General features: G+C 45.1%; 2 protein-coding genes across 2 annotated transcripts in view; both read left to right on the plus strand.

Annotated features, from left to right (window-relative positions):
- Window positions 1-16,494, plus strand: part of LOC144671566 (uncharacterized) — a 205,932-nt gene that overhangs the window by 107,631 nt on the left and 81,807 nt on the right. Inside the window, exon 6 of the mRNA XM_078533519.1 lies at window positions 2,663-3,031. Within this exon, the coding sequence (XP_078389645.1) occupies window positions 2,663-3,031 (369 nt within the window). The remainder of the gene's footprint in view (window positions 1-2,662; window positions 3,032-16,494) is intronic.
- Window positions 5,326-13,701, plus strand: LOC144671602 (uncharacterized). Its single transcript, XM_078533618.1, has 5 exons — window positions 5,326-6,129; window positions 7,052-7,133; window positions 9,214-9,446; window positions 10,637-10,718; window positions 12,091-13,701. Exons 1-5 carry the CDS (start codon window positions 6,017-6,019, stop codon window positions 12,337-12,339), a joined length of 759 nt encoding a protein of 252 aa, XP_078389744.1. The 5' UTR covers window positions 5,326-6,016; the 3' UTR covers window positions 12,340-13,701.

Genomic DNA, 16,494 nt, shown 5'->3' on the forward strand with positions numbered 1-16,494 from the left:
TCCATCTCCCGAATCCGTTCCCATCTTTCGCGGAACTCCATGTTTGAATCCCTCCAATCAGGTACCCACCCAAGCCAAAGCGCTGAAACAGCTCTTATCAAGGTCACAAATGTCATCCTGTGTGACTGTGGCAAAGGTAAACTTTCCCTCCTCGTCCTTCTCGATCTGTCTGCAGCCTCTGACACGGTCGACCACACCATCCTCCTCCAACACTTCTCCACTGTCATCCAGCTGAGTGGGACTGCTCTCCCCTGGCTCCATTCTTATCTATCTCATCGTAGCCAGAGAACCACTTGCAATGGCTTTGCATCATCATCTGAACAGTGTTAGTTTTCACCTGTCCACTGAGGATACCCAACTCTACCACACCACCACCTCTCTCGACTCCTCCACTGCTGCTAAATTATCAGGCTGCTTATCCGACATCCAGTAGTGGATGGGCAGAAATTCCCTCCAATTAAATATTGGAAAGACTGAATCCATTGACTTCATTCCTCGCTCCAAACTCTGTTCCCTCGCTACCAACTCCATTCCTCTCCCTGGCAGCTCACTGAGATTGAAGCCAATCTGTTCACAGCTTTGTTGTCCCATTTGATCCTGACATGAGCTTCCGGCCTCATATCTGTGCCCTCACTAACACCGTCTATTTCCACCTCCGTAACATCGCACGACTTCACCCTGTCTCAGCTCATCTGCTGCTGAAACCCTCATCCACGCCTACATTACCTCCAGACTCGGCTGTTCCAACACACGCTCTACACTCCATAAACTTGAGGTCATCCAAAACTGCTGACCACGTCCTTACTCACAACAAGTCCGTTCCCTTATCACCCGGCTCTGCTCGATGACCGAGACTGGCTCCTGGTCAAGCAAAGTCTCAATGTCAAAATTTTCATCTTTGTTTCCACCCTATCTCTGTCATTTCCTCATCCTCCTCCTCCTCCAGCACCAACAACCCTCCCTATCTCTGTAACTTCTTTCAGTCCCTAGAAACCACCTCTACCTCAGATACCTCCTCCATCCCTACAATACTCCCTTCCTCTGCCACCTTCTCGAGCCACTACAACTGCCCCTATCTCTATAACCTCCCCCATCCTCTACAACACTGTCTATCTCTCTAAACCCATCCTGCCCCTTCAACCCTCCCTATCTCTGTAACCTCCTCCTTCCCCTGAAGCCTCCCTTTCATTGTAACCTCCTCCAGTCCCTACAACCCTCCCTATCTCTGTAACCTCCTCCTTCACCTAAAGCCTCCCTTTCATTGTAACCTCCTCCAGTACCTACAACCTTCCCTATCTCTGTAACCCCATCCTGCACCTATACCCTCCCGATATCACGGCGCACATCCAATTCCGGACTCCTCACCATCCCCCAATTCTATTGCTCCAACATTAGCGGCCGTGCCTTCAGCTGCCTGGGGCCCTAAGCTTTGGATTTACCACCCTAAACGTCTCCCTCTCTCTCTCTATGTCTCTTTCTCTCTGTCCCTTTCTCTCTACCTCTCCATAACACCGACCTCTTCTGGTCAGCTGTCACTAAAATCTCCCCATGTGTCTGGGTGTCATACTTTGTTTTATGACGCTCCTGTGTAGCATCTCGGGGTGATTTGTCATGTTATAGTTGTTGTGCAAATATAAGTTGTTGCCCTTTGACCCTGGACCCCTGCTTGAGTCTTTTTTTTGAGGGAATGTACAACCTCCTTAGATTTCTCACCAAAATGTAATTTGAATATTTTTATTGAACGAATGCCAAGTCCCGATGCCGAGCAAGAGCCTCCTCATTTGCTGAGTTTAAGGTGATAAGTCGGCCCCTTAGTCCGTGTTGGGGACTCTCCCTGGTAATGTGAAGCCTTGTTTGTGTCTCTCCACAAGCGCATGAGGGTTTTGTACAGAGGCTGCAGTTTCCTGCCTGTCCACAAAACCCTTGACATCCTTGTCGATCAAAAATCTGACTCACTCATTCATGAATATATTCAATGACCCAGCCTCCACTGCTCTCTGGGGAAGAGAATTCCACAGGCTAGCGCCCCTCTGAGAGAGGAAATTCCTCTTTATCTCAGTCTTAAATGGGAGAGGCCTCATTCCGAAACTGTGCTCCCTGGTTCTAGATTCCCCCACGAGGGGGAAACATCCTCCCAGCATCCACCCTGTCAAGCCCCCTTGGAATGGGATATGTTTCAGTAAGGTCACCTCTCATTCTTCTAAACCCCGATGGATACAGACACAAACTGCTCAACATTTCCTCGTAGGACAAACCCTTTAATCCCAGGAAACAGCCCAGTGAATCTTCTCTGAACTGCCTGTACCCAATGACCCTGATACAATCTCACTAACGCCCTGAGCAGCACTTGCAAGACTTCCCTCCTTTTACACTCCATCCCTTTGCAATAAAGGCCAACATTCCACTTGCCTTCCTCATTCCGTGCTGTTCCTGATGCTGACTTTCTGTGATTCATGCACAAGGACACTCAGATCCCTCTGTACCGCCTTCTGCAGCCTGTCTCCATTTAAATAATATTCTGTTTTTCTATTCTTCCTGCCAAAATAATTTGATGCCATCCTCCTCAGTATTGACCATCCCCCAATTCAGCCTCATCTGTAAATTTTGAGTCTAGTGGATCCACAAACCATCCCGAGTTAAATATTGAGATTTCTCTCCCCAGCTGAACCGTCACAAGAGTGGAAAGGCGTCACTCCACGAGAGGTGACAGCGCAGGAAGGTTCGTGTGTACAGATTCCATGTCATTACAGTTACCCATCGTGTCTGGAAAACAAAACACCAGTCGGAATCTGGTTTATTAACGATAAAAAGGCTCCGAGGGCTCCCCTAGCCTTTCACTCCAAGGATCACAATCACGAGTTACCACGGTTCCGCCATCGGACCCGGCTGTCTGGAGACCTGAAAGATGGCGACTGTTCCCTGATTATAAAAACCATCAGACGGGAAGATGCAGGTCCTTATTATTTCAGAATAGAATTTGACAGCAGGAATAGTTACAACTTCTATCCTGTAACCCAGCTTCACGTTTCTGGTAAGTACTGTGTTATAATTACTCAACAATTCACATTCAACACTCAATGGGAAATAACACAAACTGTGACGCTTACATATTAACACAAAACACAGCTTATTATAACACACTGTCTGATTCTCAATAACCTGGTGATGGCTTCCAGTTCAGTCCTAATGCAACCTCTAATACTCCCTTTAATATCAATGATTAAATATATTGACTGTGTCCATCAATGTTATCAGGTTATCCACTCAGATCGATCTCTCTAATCCTGTCTCGAAGTCTGACATATCGACAGAAGAAAGATTCACAATTCTATAGCGCCTTTCACCTCCTCAGCATGGACCAAATCACTTCACAGCCAATGAGCAGATTCCTGAATTGTCGTTCCTGTTGTAATGTGAGAAACACAGCAGTCAATTTGCACACAGTAAGCACCCACAAATTGCAAAGTAATAAATGGCTCAGATCGCTGAGTGAATGATAGGGTAGTGCACTCCAAACTCTGGTCTGCACCTCCACCCTCACCCACTATTATCAGTTCAAGTGTCTCGAAGTGAACGTGTATTAAGCTGAGAGACAGAATTACCAATGTCCCAAAGCAGGAAATTCTCTCCTGATCGTTGTAACCTCTCAGTTCTGGTATCATCCTCGTAAAATTGCTTCCTATTGTGGGACTGTGATTTCTATTTGAACTGATGCTTCACGTTATATTTTTCTAAAAGGATCCATTCTCTGTGTGTTAGATTTCACAGATAAGCCCACGATATTCCCTGCTGAAATTATTGCAGGAAAGTGTGTGGATGTAAGATGCACCTTCAACACAACGTGCAACGGAACAGCAGCACCTGTCCTAACCTGGGACACTCCCACTGACGTACCTGGATCAGTCTCAAACACTGTAACTCAGCATGGCGTCACTCTGACCTATACTTCTGTTCTGACCCTGATCCCATCACTCAAACACCACGGACACAATCTCAGCTGCAGAGTGAGATATCCATCTGTTTCATCGGAGCAGACCCTCAGACTAACTGTGCAAGGTAAGTACAGACATCATTCATTCTACATGGGCCATTATACTCATCATGGTAGACAGCAAAAACACATTAACTGCGGTTTGTTTAACAACAGATCGTCTGCTTTTATTGATAAAAATTCACCCCTGACATTGCAGAGCTCCGTTCCAACTGACCCCCCGACATCGCAGCTGTCACTCAGTACACACGCGCACAGACGCACACACACACACACAGAGACACACACACACACACTCACGTACACAGACAGACGCACACACACACACGGACACACACACACACACACACAGACAAACACGTACACAAACACACATTTACTGATCTCACAGTTCCGCCCTGGATCACTGTGGATCACCGGCCTGGTTTTTGGGCTGTGTTGAAACATTCAGCTTAGACGCTCCTTAAAACCATTCTCTTTGACCAAGCTTTTGGTCAGACAAACATACGAACATCGGAATGAGAAGCAGGAGTAGGCCACTCGGCCCCTCGAGCCTGTTACGCCTTTCAATAAGGTCATGGCTGATCTGATTGTAACCTCCACCCCACATTCCCTGCTCACCCCTGATAACCTTTCACACTATTGTGAATCATGAACCTATCCAGCTCCGCCTTAAAAATATTCAAACACTCTGTTTACTGCCTTTTGAGGAAGAGTTCCAAAACTCACGACCCTCTGAAAGGAAATATTTTCTCCTCATCTCTGTCATAAATGAGCCAACTCTTATTTTTAATCAGTGACCCCTAGTTCTAGATTCTTCCACAAGAGGAAACATCCTCCCCACATCCACCCTGTCAAGACCCCTCAGGATCTTAAAGCTCTCAATCATTTCTCCTCTTCCTCTTCTAAATTCGAGTGGATACAAGTCTAACTGGTCCAGCCCGTCCTCATTAGACAACCCGCCCATTCCTGGTATTGGTCCAATAAACCTTCTCTGAACTGCTCCTGATGCCTTTACACTTTTCCTTAAATAAGGAGGCCAATACTGAACACAATGCTCCAGATGTGGTCTCACCAGCCTGCTGTATAACTGAAGCATAACCTCGCTACTTCTGTATTCAATGCGCCTCGCAATAAATGATAACATTCTATTAGCTTTCCGAATTACCTGCTGTACCTGCACACTAACCTTTTGTGATTCATGCACTAGGACAGCCAGATCCCTCTGAATCTCAGAGCTCTGCAATCTCTCACCATTTAGATAATAAGTTACTTTTTTTATTCTCCCTGTCAAAATGGATAATTTCACATTTTCCCACATTGTGCGCTCACTTAACCTCTCTCTGTCACTTTGTAGCCTCCTTACGTCCCCTGCAGAAGGTCATCCGTCCCTAAGATCACCTCATGTGACTTGGGGTCTTGGCAGGTTTTAGTCAACAGTGAACAGGCAGAAATTGGTGTTGGATTAATATTCAAATATTACATTGATAAAATTATCAATAAATGTTACATTGAAAAGGGTGACCTGTATTTACTGAATGATCAGATCATCCCGAAACACTTTACAGTCAACGAGATATATTTGAAAAGTCGTCATGTTGTAAAGTAGGAAACACGGCACCAACATGCGCACAGCAAGATCCCAACAACAAGGTGACAGTGATCTGATAATCGATGATTTTAGTGAGGTTGGTTGATACGTATATAGCGATCACATGTATAAGGTAGGTCATTAGTGTCCATTTAAGGAGGGAAACCTGTCCATCTTAACATGTCTGGATTTATATCTGGCTCCAGTCTCAGACACCAACGTGGTTAACTCTTACCTGCCCTCTGAACTGGTCTCCCAGTTTGGTTCAAACCAGTGGTTCAGGAGGAAGACCCCCCCACCACCTTCTCAAGCGGAAACTAGGGATGGACAATAAATGTCAGCATTGCCCGAGAATGAGTATTTAAACATTGAGTGAGTGTATCGCTTCTCAAGATACATCAGAGCATCATTTTAAAACTGTAGTGCAGTAATTAATGGCTGTTTTTACAGGCAGAGACTCCACTAAGTGGACAGTAGGATTGCTCACGGCTGGGATCATGTTGAGTGTTTTCCTGGCTGGAATATTCATCTTCATCTGTGTGAGAAAGTAAGTGTGAAGATTTAAAATGATTTTAATATAAACATTTGCTTCAAAGTTCTTTCCTTAAGTCGGTGATTCATTCGCTTGGGATCTCCACCAGGCACCTCTCCGTTAGTGGTCCCTGTGTCCACTATGATCCAGAGAGAACCTTTCATTGTCCTGTATCCAGGTAAACGATCATGAGACCCAGAGATTCCTCACTCTGCACGATTACTCCCGGATTGTATCAGATCACCTTGTGATTCCACACAACCGTTGTGACCACACCCCGATGATCGGTTCAAACACTGGGAACGGCTTTGCAATGTTCCAGGGACTTGAATAAATAACTGTACATTCCCATGTTGTATCTGCCTCTCTCTGATTTAGATTAACAGGGATGATATCAGAACTGAGAGGTTATAACCATCACAAGGATTTGGGTAGTGGGACTAATTGGACAGTTTTTCCAAAGGGCCAGCACAGGCACAATGGGCTGAATGGCTTCCTCCTGAGCTGTGAGATTTTAAATTCTTTCATCGAATGTAGCTGTCACTGGCGAGGCCGCTATTAATTGCCCATCTCCAATTGCCCCTTGAGAAGGGGGTGGTGAGCTGCGTTCTTGACCCGCTCCAGTCCATGTGATGTAGGTACCCCCACAGTGCTGTTAGAGAGGGAGTTCCAGGATTTTAACCTAGTGACAGTGAAGGAACGGTGATATATTTCCAAGTCAGGATGGCGAGTGAATGTTTAAAGTGGTGGATGGGGTGTGGATCATTCGAGCTGCTTTGTCCTGGATGGTGTCCAGCTTCTTGAGTCTGGGTCTTTGTGCAGAAGTGATTTAAAGAGAAAGTCCAGCCGTTGGTGTAAGGTTACAGTGGGCTCTGTGTCTGTGCTGCACTGACTCTCTGCTACATGATAACCACAGTGTGATATTGTGTTATTGCAGGAGAAAGACAGCGACGGAGGAGAGAGTTTCTGAGACCAGTGACATTGCATTGACCTCCAGTCCACTCTCTGTGAAGCACCAGGTACAGGAGCTGTTAACACTCACTCCAAATCTTCAATCGCAGTGTGTAGACAATACGTGTCCCAGATTCCCAGTTGGGTTACCCACGGATTTGTACCCTTGGAGTCAGCAATGGTTCAGTATCGTGCTGTCTCTCTGTTATGACACAGCAACTGGTAAAGGCTGTTGTTTAAGATACCAGAGGGAAACTTCAAACAACTGTCATAACCTATATTTCCCAGTGGAATGTTTGAGATGCAGCTCTAAATTCAGGAATAAGACCACCAGTTCCTGAGATCGTTTTATATCAAACTACATGAGTCGTTTATTAATTTACACAAGTTAAACATATACACATGGCTACAAACTAAACCACAATAACTTTTTAACAAATTCCCAAACTAATCTCCTCTAAGACAACCCATAGACTTTAAGCAGGCTCTAGGCAAAGCATTTTCACCTCACAAATTCCAAATGAGGTTCCTTTCACTTTGGTTCCTTTGCAGACAGGTGTAGGCTTACAGCTGCTTTAATGTTACAAACCTCTGCTCTGTACACACAAAACTGCTGAAGTTATACCCAGCGCTTCCCTTTGAATGTAAATTCTCATAGAATTATCAGGACCTTTGAACAGCACCTCATCTAACAATAAATCCCCTTTCATCGTACTAATATTATTAGTAATATAAATGTGGATTTGTTTAAGTTATCACCCCCAGGCTTTGAATGCTCTATTTAAAAATGCAAGTTGCATCTTTGCATCCCTTTTAACATCTCCGAACTACTATACATCAAAGCAACCAGGCTGGCTGGGCTTAATCCAATTAAAACACACACATAGACACCCACAGACTAAGCTTCTATTTAAAAAAAATAATTTCTAATAACATTATAGTTTCACCTTACAACCCTCCCTATCTCTGTTACCTCCTCCAGACCCTTCAACCCCCCCTATCTCTGTTACCTCCTCCCAATCCTTCAACCCTCCCTATCTCTGTTACCTCCCCCAGTCCCTAAAACCCTCCCTATCTCTGTAACCTTCTCCAGCCCCTACAACCCTCCCTATCTCTTTAACCTTCTCCAGCACCTACACCCCTCCCTATCTCTGTAACCTCCTCCACCTCTTCTAACAACAAATGCCCTTTCATAGTATCAATATTATTAGTTGTATAAATGTTGATTGGTTTAAGATTTCACTCACAGGCTTTGAATGATCAATTTAAAAATACAACTTGCCTCTTTGCCTCCCAGTTTACATCTCAAAATTACTTTACATGAAAGCATCCAGACTGGCAGGCATAAATCCAATGAAATCACAAACAAACACACCAACAGATTAAATATCGATTTTAATAAAAATAATTTCCAATAACATGATATTCATTAATTGCATCATGACTGTCTCTCTCTCTATCCCTACCTCACTTTCTCTCTCTCTTTTTCTCTGTCTCTCATCCTCTCTCTGATTACAAGGTTCATGTTAATGAGCCTCACACCAGGCACCTGAGTGCAGAATCCAAGCAGTCACTCACCAGAGCCATTACCCAGGGAGTGCGAGACTGACAGAGGGTCAGTCCTGAGGGAGTGCTGCACTGTCGGAGGTTCAGTACTGAGGGAGTGCTGCACTGTCGGAGGGTCAGTACTGAGGGAGTGCTGCACTGTCAGAGGGTCAGTACTGAGGGAGTGGTGCACAGTCGGAGGGCCAGCACTGAGGGAGTGGTGCACTGTTGGAAGGTCAGTACTGATGGAGTGCTGCACCGTCGGAGGGTCAGTACTGAGGGAGTGCTGCACCGTCGGACGGTCAGTATTGAGGGAGTGCTGCACTGTCGGAGGGTCAGTAATGAGGGAGTGCTGCACCGTCGTAAGGTCAGTACTGAGGGAGTGCTGCACTGTCGAAGGGACAGTACTGAGGGAGTACTGCATTGTCAGCGGGTCAATACTGAGGGAGTGCTGCACTGCCATAGCTGGTTTCTTTCAGATGACATGAGAGAGAGGGTTAAACCCACTGAGACACGACTGACAATCACGAGGCTGCACCTTAATTTAACCCTATCAGTGCCAGTAAATGATGGGAGGATGTCTTCTGTTCCATTTCTCTGTAGGGTAAACAGAATGTGCTGATTACGAAGCCCCGGAACACAGCTAGAGACACAACTAGAGATGTGGAGACCCCAGCTCCCCGGGATCTCTTTGAAGGTGCAGTGGGAGGCGATGCTGGACATGGGAACCCCGACAATCCCGACGATCTTCTCTACGCCAATCCCCAAGTCTTGAAGGTGCCTAGTGGTGATGGGTCTGTTCACATGGAAGAGGAGACGGAATACGCACAGATCAGGTTCGACCGATACTGAGTGTGAAAATTGGAGAGGGAGTGAGGAGGTGTGGGGTTGGGGGTAGTGATTGAGATTCCTGGGAACATGAAACAACCCACTGGGGGGGAGGGGGAGAGAGGGAGGAAGGGATGGAATTGGGCTGCGGTTGGTGTAGTTTGGAATGAAATGCGTCTACAGAGAGGACAAGATGCTGAGCCATTGGGGACAGAGATTCACTGTCTCTCTCTCTCGTCTCTCTCTCTCTCTCTCTCTCTCTCTCACTCTCTCCCTCTCTGTCTCTCTCTTTCTTTCTCTGTCTGCCTCTTATTCTCAATCTTTTGCTCCTCCTTTAAGATGCCCGTTTATAACTGACTTTGGTAACTCAGCCTTCGGTCGCCTGTCCCTAATATCTCCTCATGTGCCTCAAAGTCAGATGAAGATGTGACTAACAACCCCCGGATGAGCTTTGCGACATTTTGCTACATTCAAGGTGCTATATAAATGCAAGTTGTTGTAGTAACTCTGATCTGCATCGATTCAGAATGGAACCACAAAGTCTCCTTCAACACAGCGTGTGTGCAGCAGGCTCACAATAAATGCATTGAGCTGTGAGATTTTAATTCTTTCATCGAATGTGGCTGACACTGGTGATGCCAGCATTAATGCCCATCCCTAATTGCCCTTGAGAAGGTGGAGGTGAGCAGCCTTCTTGACCCGCTGCAGTCCATCTGGTGTAGGTACACCCACAGTGCTGTTAGGGAGGGATTTCCAGGATTTCAACCCAGTGACAGTGAAGGAACGGTGATATATTTCCAAGTCAGGATGGTGAGTGACTTGGAGGGGAACTTCCACGTGGTCGTGTTCCCATGTGTCTGATGCCCTTGTCCTTCCAGATGGTAGAGGACGCGGGTTTGGAAGGTGCTGTTGAAGGAGCCTTGCTGAGTTGCTGCAGCGTATCTTGTAGATGGTACACACACTGCTGCCACTGTGTGTTCGTGGTGGAGGGAGTGTATGTTTAAGGTGGTGGATGGGGTGTCGCCCAATCGGGCTGCTTTGTCCTGGATGGTGTTGAGCTTCTTGATTCTGTGTCTTTGTGCAGAAGTGATTTAAGAGACGGTCCAGTCGTTGGTGTAAGGTTACAGGGGGCTCTGTGTCTGAGCTGCACTGACTCTCTGCTATATGATAACCACAGTGTGATATTGTGTTATTGCAGGAGAAAGACAGCGACGGAGGAGAGAGTTTCTGAGACCAGTGACATTGCATTGACCCCCAGTCTACTCTCGGTGAAGCACCAGGTACAGGAGATTTTTAAATTCACTCCAAAGCTTCAATCTCAGTGTGTAGACATCACGTGTCCCAGATTCTCAGCCGGGTTACCCACTGATTTGTACCTGTAGAGTCAGCAATGGTTCAGTATCGTGCTGTCTCTCCGTTATGACACAGCAACTGGTAAAGGCTGTTGATTAAAATCCCAGAGGGAAAATTAAAACATCTGTCATAACCTATATTTCCCAGTGGAATGTTTGAGATACAACTCTAAATTGAAGAAAAAGGGCACCAACTCTCGAGAGGGGTTAATGTCAATCTACATGAGGCATTTATTAATTTACACAAGTTAAACATATGCATATGACTACAAACTAGTATTATCTTAACTTTTAAGCAAATTCCCAAACTAATCAGACACCAGGCAAAGCATTTTCACCTCACAAATTCCAAATGAGGTTCCTTTCACTTTGGTTCCTTTGCAAACAGGTGTAGGCTTACAGCTGCTTTGATGTTACAAGCCTCTGCTCTGCACACACAAAACTGCTGAAGTTATACCCAGCGCTTCTCTTTGAATGTAAATTCTCATTGTATCATCAGGATCTTTGAACTCCACCTCTTCTAAAAATAAATCCCCTTTCAGTTTATCAATTCTATCAGTAATATAAATGTTGATTGGTTTAAGATTTCACTCCCAGACATTTAATTCCCTATTTAAAAATGCAATTTGCCTCTTTACCTCTTTGTTTACATCTCAAAACTACTATACATCAAAACACCCACACTGGCTGGCTTTAATCCAATTAAAACACACACAGACACACCCACAGACTAAGCCTCTGTTTAAAAAGACAATTTCCAATCAAATTACATACATTAATCGATTCATGACGCTCTGCCTCTATCCCTTTCCCTCTTTCTTTCTCTCTCTCCCTCTCTCTCTCTCTCATCCTCTCTCTGATTACAAGGTTCAGTTTATTGAGCCTCACACCAGACACCTGATTGCAGAACCCAAGCCGGCACTCGCCAGAGTCATTACCGAGGGAGTGTGAGACTGACAGGGGGTCAGGGTTGAGGACGTGCTGGCACTGCTGGAGGATCAGTACTGAGGGAGTGCTGAACTGTTGGAGGGTCAGTACTGAGAAAGTGCTGTACTGTCAGAGCGTCAGTTCTGAGGGAGTGCTGCACTGTCAGATGGTCAGTAATGAGGAATTGCTGCACAGTCGGCGGATCAGCACTGAGGAAGTGCTGCATTGCCATAGGTGGTATCTTATATATGATATGAGAGAGAGGGTTAAACCTACTGAGCCACAACTGACACTAACGAGGCTGCACAATAATTTAACCCTATCTGTGCTAGTAAATGATGTGCGGATGTCATCTGTTTCCATTTCTCTGTAGGGCAAACAGAACATGCTGATTACTGAGCCCTGGAACACAACCGGAGACACAACTAGCGAGGGGGAGACCCCAGCTCCCCGGGGTCTCTCTGAAGGTGCAGTGGGAGGCGATGCTGCACATGGGAACCCCGACAAAACGGTCAACCTTCTCTACGCCAATCCCCAAGTCTTGAGGGTGCCCAGTGGTGATGGGTCTGTTCACAGGGAAGAGGAGACGGAATATGCACAGATAAGATTCAAGCGACGCTGAGTGTAAAACGTGGAGAGCGGGTGAGGAGGTGTGGGGGTGGGGGCAGAGATTGAGATTCCTGGGAACACGAAACAACCCGTTGGGGGAGAGGGGGAGAGAGGGAGGAAGGGACTGAATGGGTCTGTGGTTGGCGTGGTTTGGAATGAAATTCTTCTCCAGTGACAACTTGATGCTGAGCCATTGGGGAAAGATATTCAGCGCCTCTCTCTTTCTCTATTACTCTGTCTCTCTCTCTCCTTCTCCTTCTCTGTCTATCACTCTCACTCTCTCTCTCTCGCTCCTGCTATAACACAGTCCTTATTAAATGGCTTTGTTGACTCAGCTTTTGGTCACCTGTCCATAATATCTCATTATGTGTCTCAGAGGTAGATTTATTTGTGGTTAACAAACCCCTGAAGTGCCTTGGGACATTTTGCTACATGAAAGGCGCTATATAAACGCAAGTTGTTTTAGTAACCTTGTTCTGCCTCGATTCAGAATGGAACCACGGAGGGTCTTTCGACAGGGCGTGTGTGCAGCAGTCGCGCAATAAATGCATTGCACGGCAACAACTAAGCATGTCCTTTGATGCTGATGCATTCCAGTCCTGCGGTGTGGACACATTACAACCGAGGGACTGCCTCACTGCGTGCAGCCAACATGGTCGAATAGTAATGAGCAGAAATGTGACGTCGCTGAACTTTGTTCACATTTCAGAATGTGCTTTCTGAATTGTACAACTTGTTTACTCTGTGATAGATTACAAGAAGCCTTTGCATTTTCTATAATATTAAATTTATTGTCATAAGGGATTAAAATGCTCAGACTGTTCTGCACAGATATATTGTTATTAAACATCTTACTCGGGAAAAAACTTCCAGCTCCAATCTGTTAATTCATGACATTGCATTTCCCCACCAAATTATGTAAATTCCTGTGTCCAGCTTTATCATGAAAATTTCCCATGTAGACATGTCACACTGTACTTACACTCTCCTGCCAGTGGTGGTGCTGTAAACACACCAATTTGCTTCTCAGCGACTGCAGGACATCTCCCAGTTGTTTTTACGATATTATCAAGATACAGGGAGTGGGGACAATCTTCACAATGTGGTTACGATGTTGTTGAGACAGAGAACTGGTGAAAACTCTCCCCCTCCCCAGAGTTGTGGGCAGAGTCAGTTCTGGCTGTGAGGCATCCACACGCATCCCACGTCCCCTGTTCATTTCCCCATCCCTTCTTTAACTTAGCGCTTTTAGACATGAAGGGCGGGGCCCACAGGAAAGTGTGGAAGGGCTGCCCATCGGAGCTGGAGCAAGTAACCTGGCGGGTCTCCCAGGATAGAATGGCGGAGTGGGGGAGGGTGAGCAGTGGGGTCAATATCCACATCCTCCTCAACACCACCATCACTGTCACTACCAAGAGGGAACACCAGTCTCGAGGCTGAGTCCAGAATCTGACCAAACTGAGGCAAACAGACACTGAAACCAGCATCAACCAGTGTCCCAGCAAATAAGGTCAGAGTAGGGGAAAATGGGAAAAAGACAGAAAGGTTCTTAATCTGAATGCACAAAAAAGAGAATCTAACCATCTCCCCTTGACATTCAATGTCATCATCATCACTGAATCCCCCACTGTCAACAGCCTCGGGCTTACCATTGTCCATAAACTGAACTGGACCAACCACATAAAAGCTGTGATTGTAATAGCATGTCAGAGGCTGGGAATCCTGCGGTGAGTAACTCACCTCCTGACACCTCAAAACCTGTCCATCATCGACATAGCACAAGGCAGGAGTGTGAATGGAATGCTCCCCACTTGCCTGGATGAGTGCAGCTCCAACAACACTCTAGAAGCTCGACACCATCCGGGACAAAGCAGCCCGCTTGATTGGCACCCCATCAACCACAGCAAACACTCACTTCCTCCATCGTCATTGCTCAGTGGCAGCAGTGTGTCCCAACTACAACATGAACTTCAGCAACTCAGCAAGGTTCCTTCAACAGTACCTTCCAAACCCACAACCTCTACCATCGAGAAGCACAAGGGCAGCAGATAAAGGGGAACACCAGCACCTGAAAGTTCCCCTCCAAGGCACACATCATCCTGATTTTGAAATATATCGCCGTTCCTTCACTGCCGCTGGGTCAAAATCTTGGAATTCCTTCTCTAACAGCATTGTGGGTGTACCTACACCAAATGGTGTGCAGAGGTTCAAGAAGGCAGCTCACCACCACCTTCTCCAGTTAATTAGGGATGGGCCATTAATGCTGGCCTAGCCAGTGATGCCCACTTCCCATGGAAGAATGAATATATTTTGTAACAAAATGAATGAAGTCATAGCACAAATAGCGATTAATGGGTACGATAAGATAGACACTGCAGAGAGTTGGTTGCAAGGTGACCAAGGTTGGAAATTGAAAATTGAAGGAGATTTGGAATTTTGAAAGGATAGGAAAAATGGAAAGGAGGTGGGGTAGCTCTGTTAATAAAAGATGAAATCTGTAAAGTAGTGAGAAATGATTTTGGCTCAGATGTCAAGATGCACAGTCAGTTTGGGTGAATGTAAGAAATAGGAAAAAAATGAAATCTCTGGTGGGTTGGTCCATACTCCCCCCTGACAGTAGTTACACTGCAGGGACAGATTATAAATCAATGCATGAGGAGGTTTGTGAGAAAGGCACCACAATAATCATGGGAGTTTTCAATCGTCATATAGATTAGAAAAATCAAATTAGCAAATGTAGCTTTCAGCGAGATTTCACAGATTGTATTCAGGACAGTATTTCAGAACAATCCAACATAGAACCATTCAGTGAAGAGGCTGTTTTAGACCTGGCAATGTTTAATGAGAGAAGACTAATTAACATCTCATTGTAAAAGACCCTCAAGGGAAGAGTAATAAAACCGTGTTGAAATTGAATATTCAGTTTAGAAACTTGGGTCTTAAGCTAGTGGCATAGACGTAACCAAAGGCAATTATACGGTTTGAAAGCAGAGTCAGCCCAAGTAGAGTGGGACAGCAGGTTAAAGGGGGGGTGGTAGATGAGGAGTCACAGGCATCTAAACAGATCTCTCATAAATGCCAATAAAGATATATTGCATTCAGAAAGAAAGAATCTATAAGAAGGATGGAGCATCGGCAGCTAACTCAGGAAGCTAAGGTATCCAATTGTGAGATAAATCCAGCAATGTTGGGAAGCTTAGTGATAGGCTGGAGATTGGGAAAATTTGAGAAACCAGAAAAGTGAGAGAAGAAATATAAGGCGGCAGAAATGATAATATGAGAGTAAACTAGCAAGAACCATAAACAATGACAGAGAGATGTTTTATATTGAAATAAGAGAGAAGCTACAGTAAAAATCAGACACATAGAAAATCAGACTGGGGAATTAATAATGGGAAACAAGGAAATGACAGAGACTTTCAAGAAGAATTCTATGTCTTTCTTTACAGTAAAAATCTCTAAATCCATCCCAATAGCAGGAGAAAGTCAAATTGCAACAAGGAGGGAGGAACATAAAACAATCACTGACAGAGAAAAAGTATTCAGAAAACTAATGGGACAAATGCTCACAAGTCCCATGGAGCAGACGGCCTGAATGTGAGGGTCTGAAAGGAAATGGCTACAGAGACGGTGGATGCATTGGTTGTAATCTTCCCGAATTTCTTAGATTATGGGAATGTCCCAGCGGAATGCAAAAACATAAATGAAACACCCCTGTTCAAGAAAGGGGGGGAGACAGAAAGCAAGAAACTACAGGTCAGTTAGCCTAATATCTGTCATTGGGAAAATAACAGAATTCATTATGAAGGAGGTAGCAGCAGGACATTTCGAAAACCATAATACAATCAGACAGAGTCAACGTGAGTTTGTGAAAGGGATATCATGTTTGAAAAAAATATTAGATTTCCTTGAGGATTTAACAAGTGGATTGGATAATGGGGAACCGGTAAATGTGGTAAATTTGGGATTATGACACAGCCAATAGTAAAGGCTGAGTTGTTCAAGTCCTAGAGGGAAAATTGAAATAACTGTCATAATCCAATTTTGCTATTTGTAATTTCGAGATGAAGACTTTGAATTCAGTAGGAATAAGACCACCGAGTCTTGTGGGTTTTTTATATAAACTAAATAAACCATTTTAACAACAAATTTAACACATACACATTGG

The sequence above is a fragment of the Cetorhinus maximus genome, chromosome 33 (genome assembly GCF_964194155.1).
Source record: "Cetorhinus maximus chromosome 33, sCetMax3.hap1.1, whole genome shotgun sequence".
NCBI classification, from domain to species: domain Eukaryota; kingdom Metazoa; phylum Chordata; class Chondrichthyes; order Lamniformes; family Cetorhinidae; genus Cetorhinus; species Cetorhinus maximus.

Coding starts and splice junctions, on each gene's coding strand:
- LOC144671602 (XM_078533618.1), top strand. CDS start 6,017: ATGGCTGTTTTTACAGGCAGAGACTCCACTAAGTGGACAGTAGGATTG. Junction 6,130..7,051: donor ATCTTCATCTGTGTGAGAAA/GTAAGTGTGAAG, acceptor GTGTTATTGCAG/GAGAAAGACAGCGACGGAGG. Junction 10,719..12,090: donor TACTCTCGGTGAAGCACCAG/GTACAGGAGATT, acceptor ATTTCTCTGTAG/GGCAAACAGAACATGCTGAT.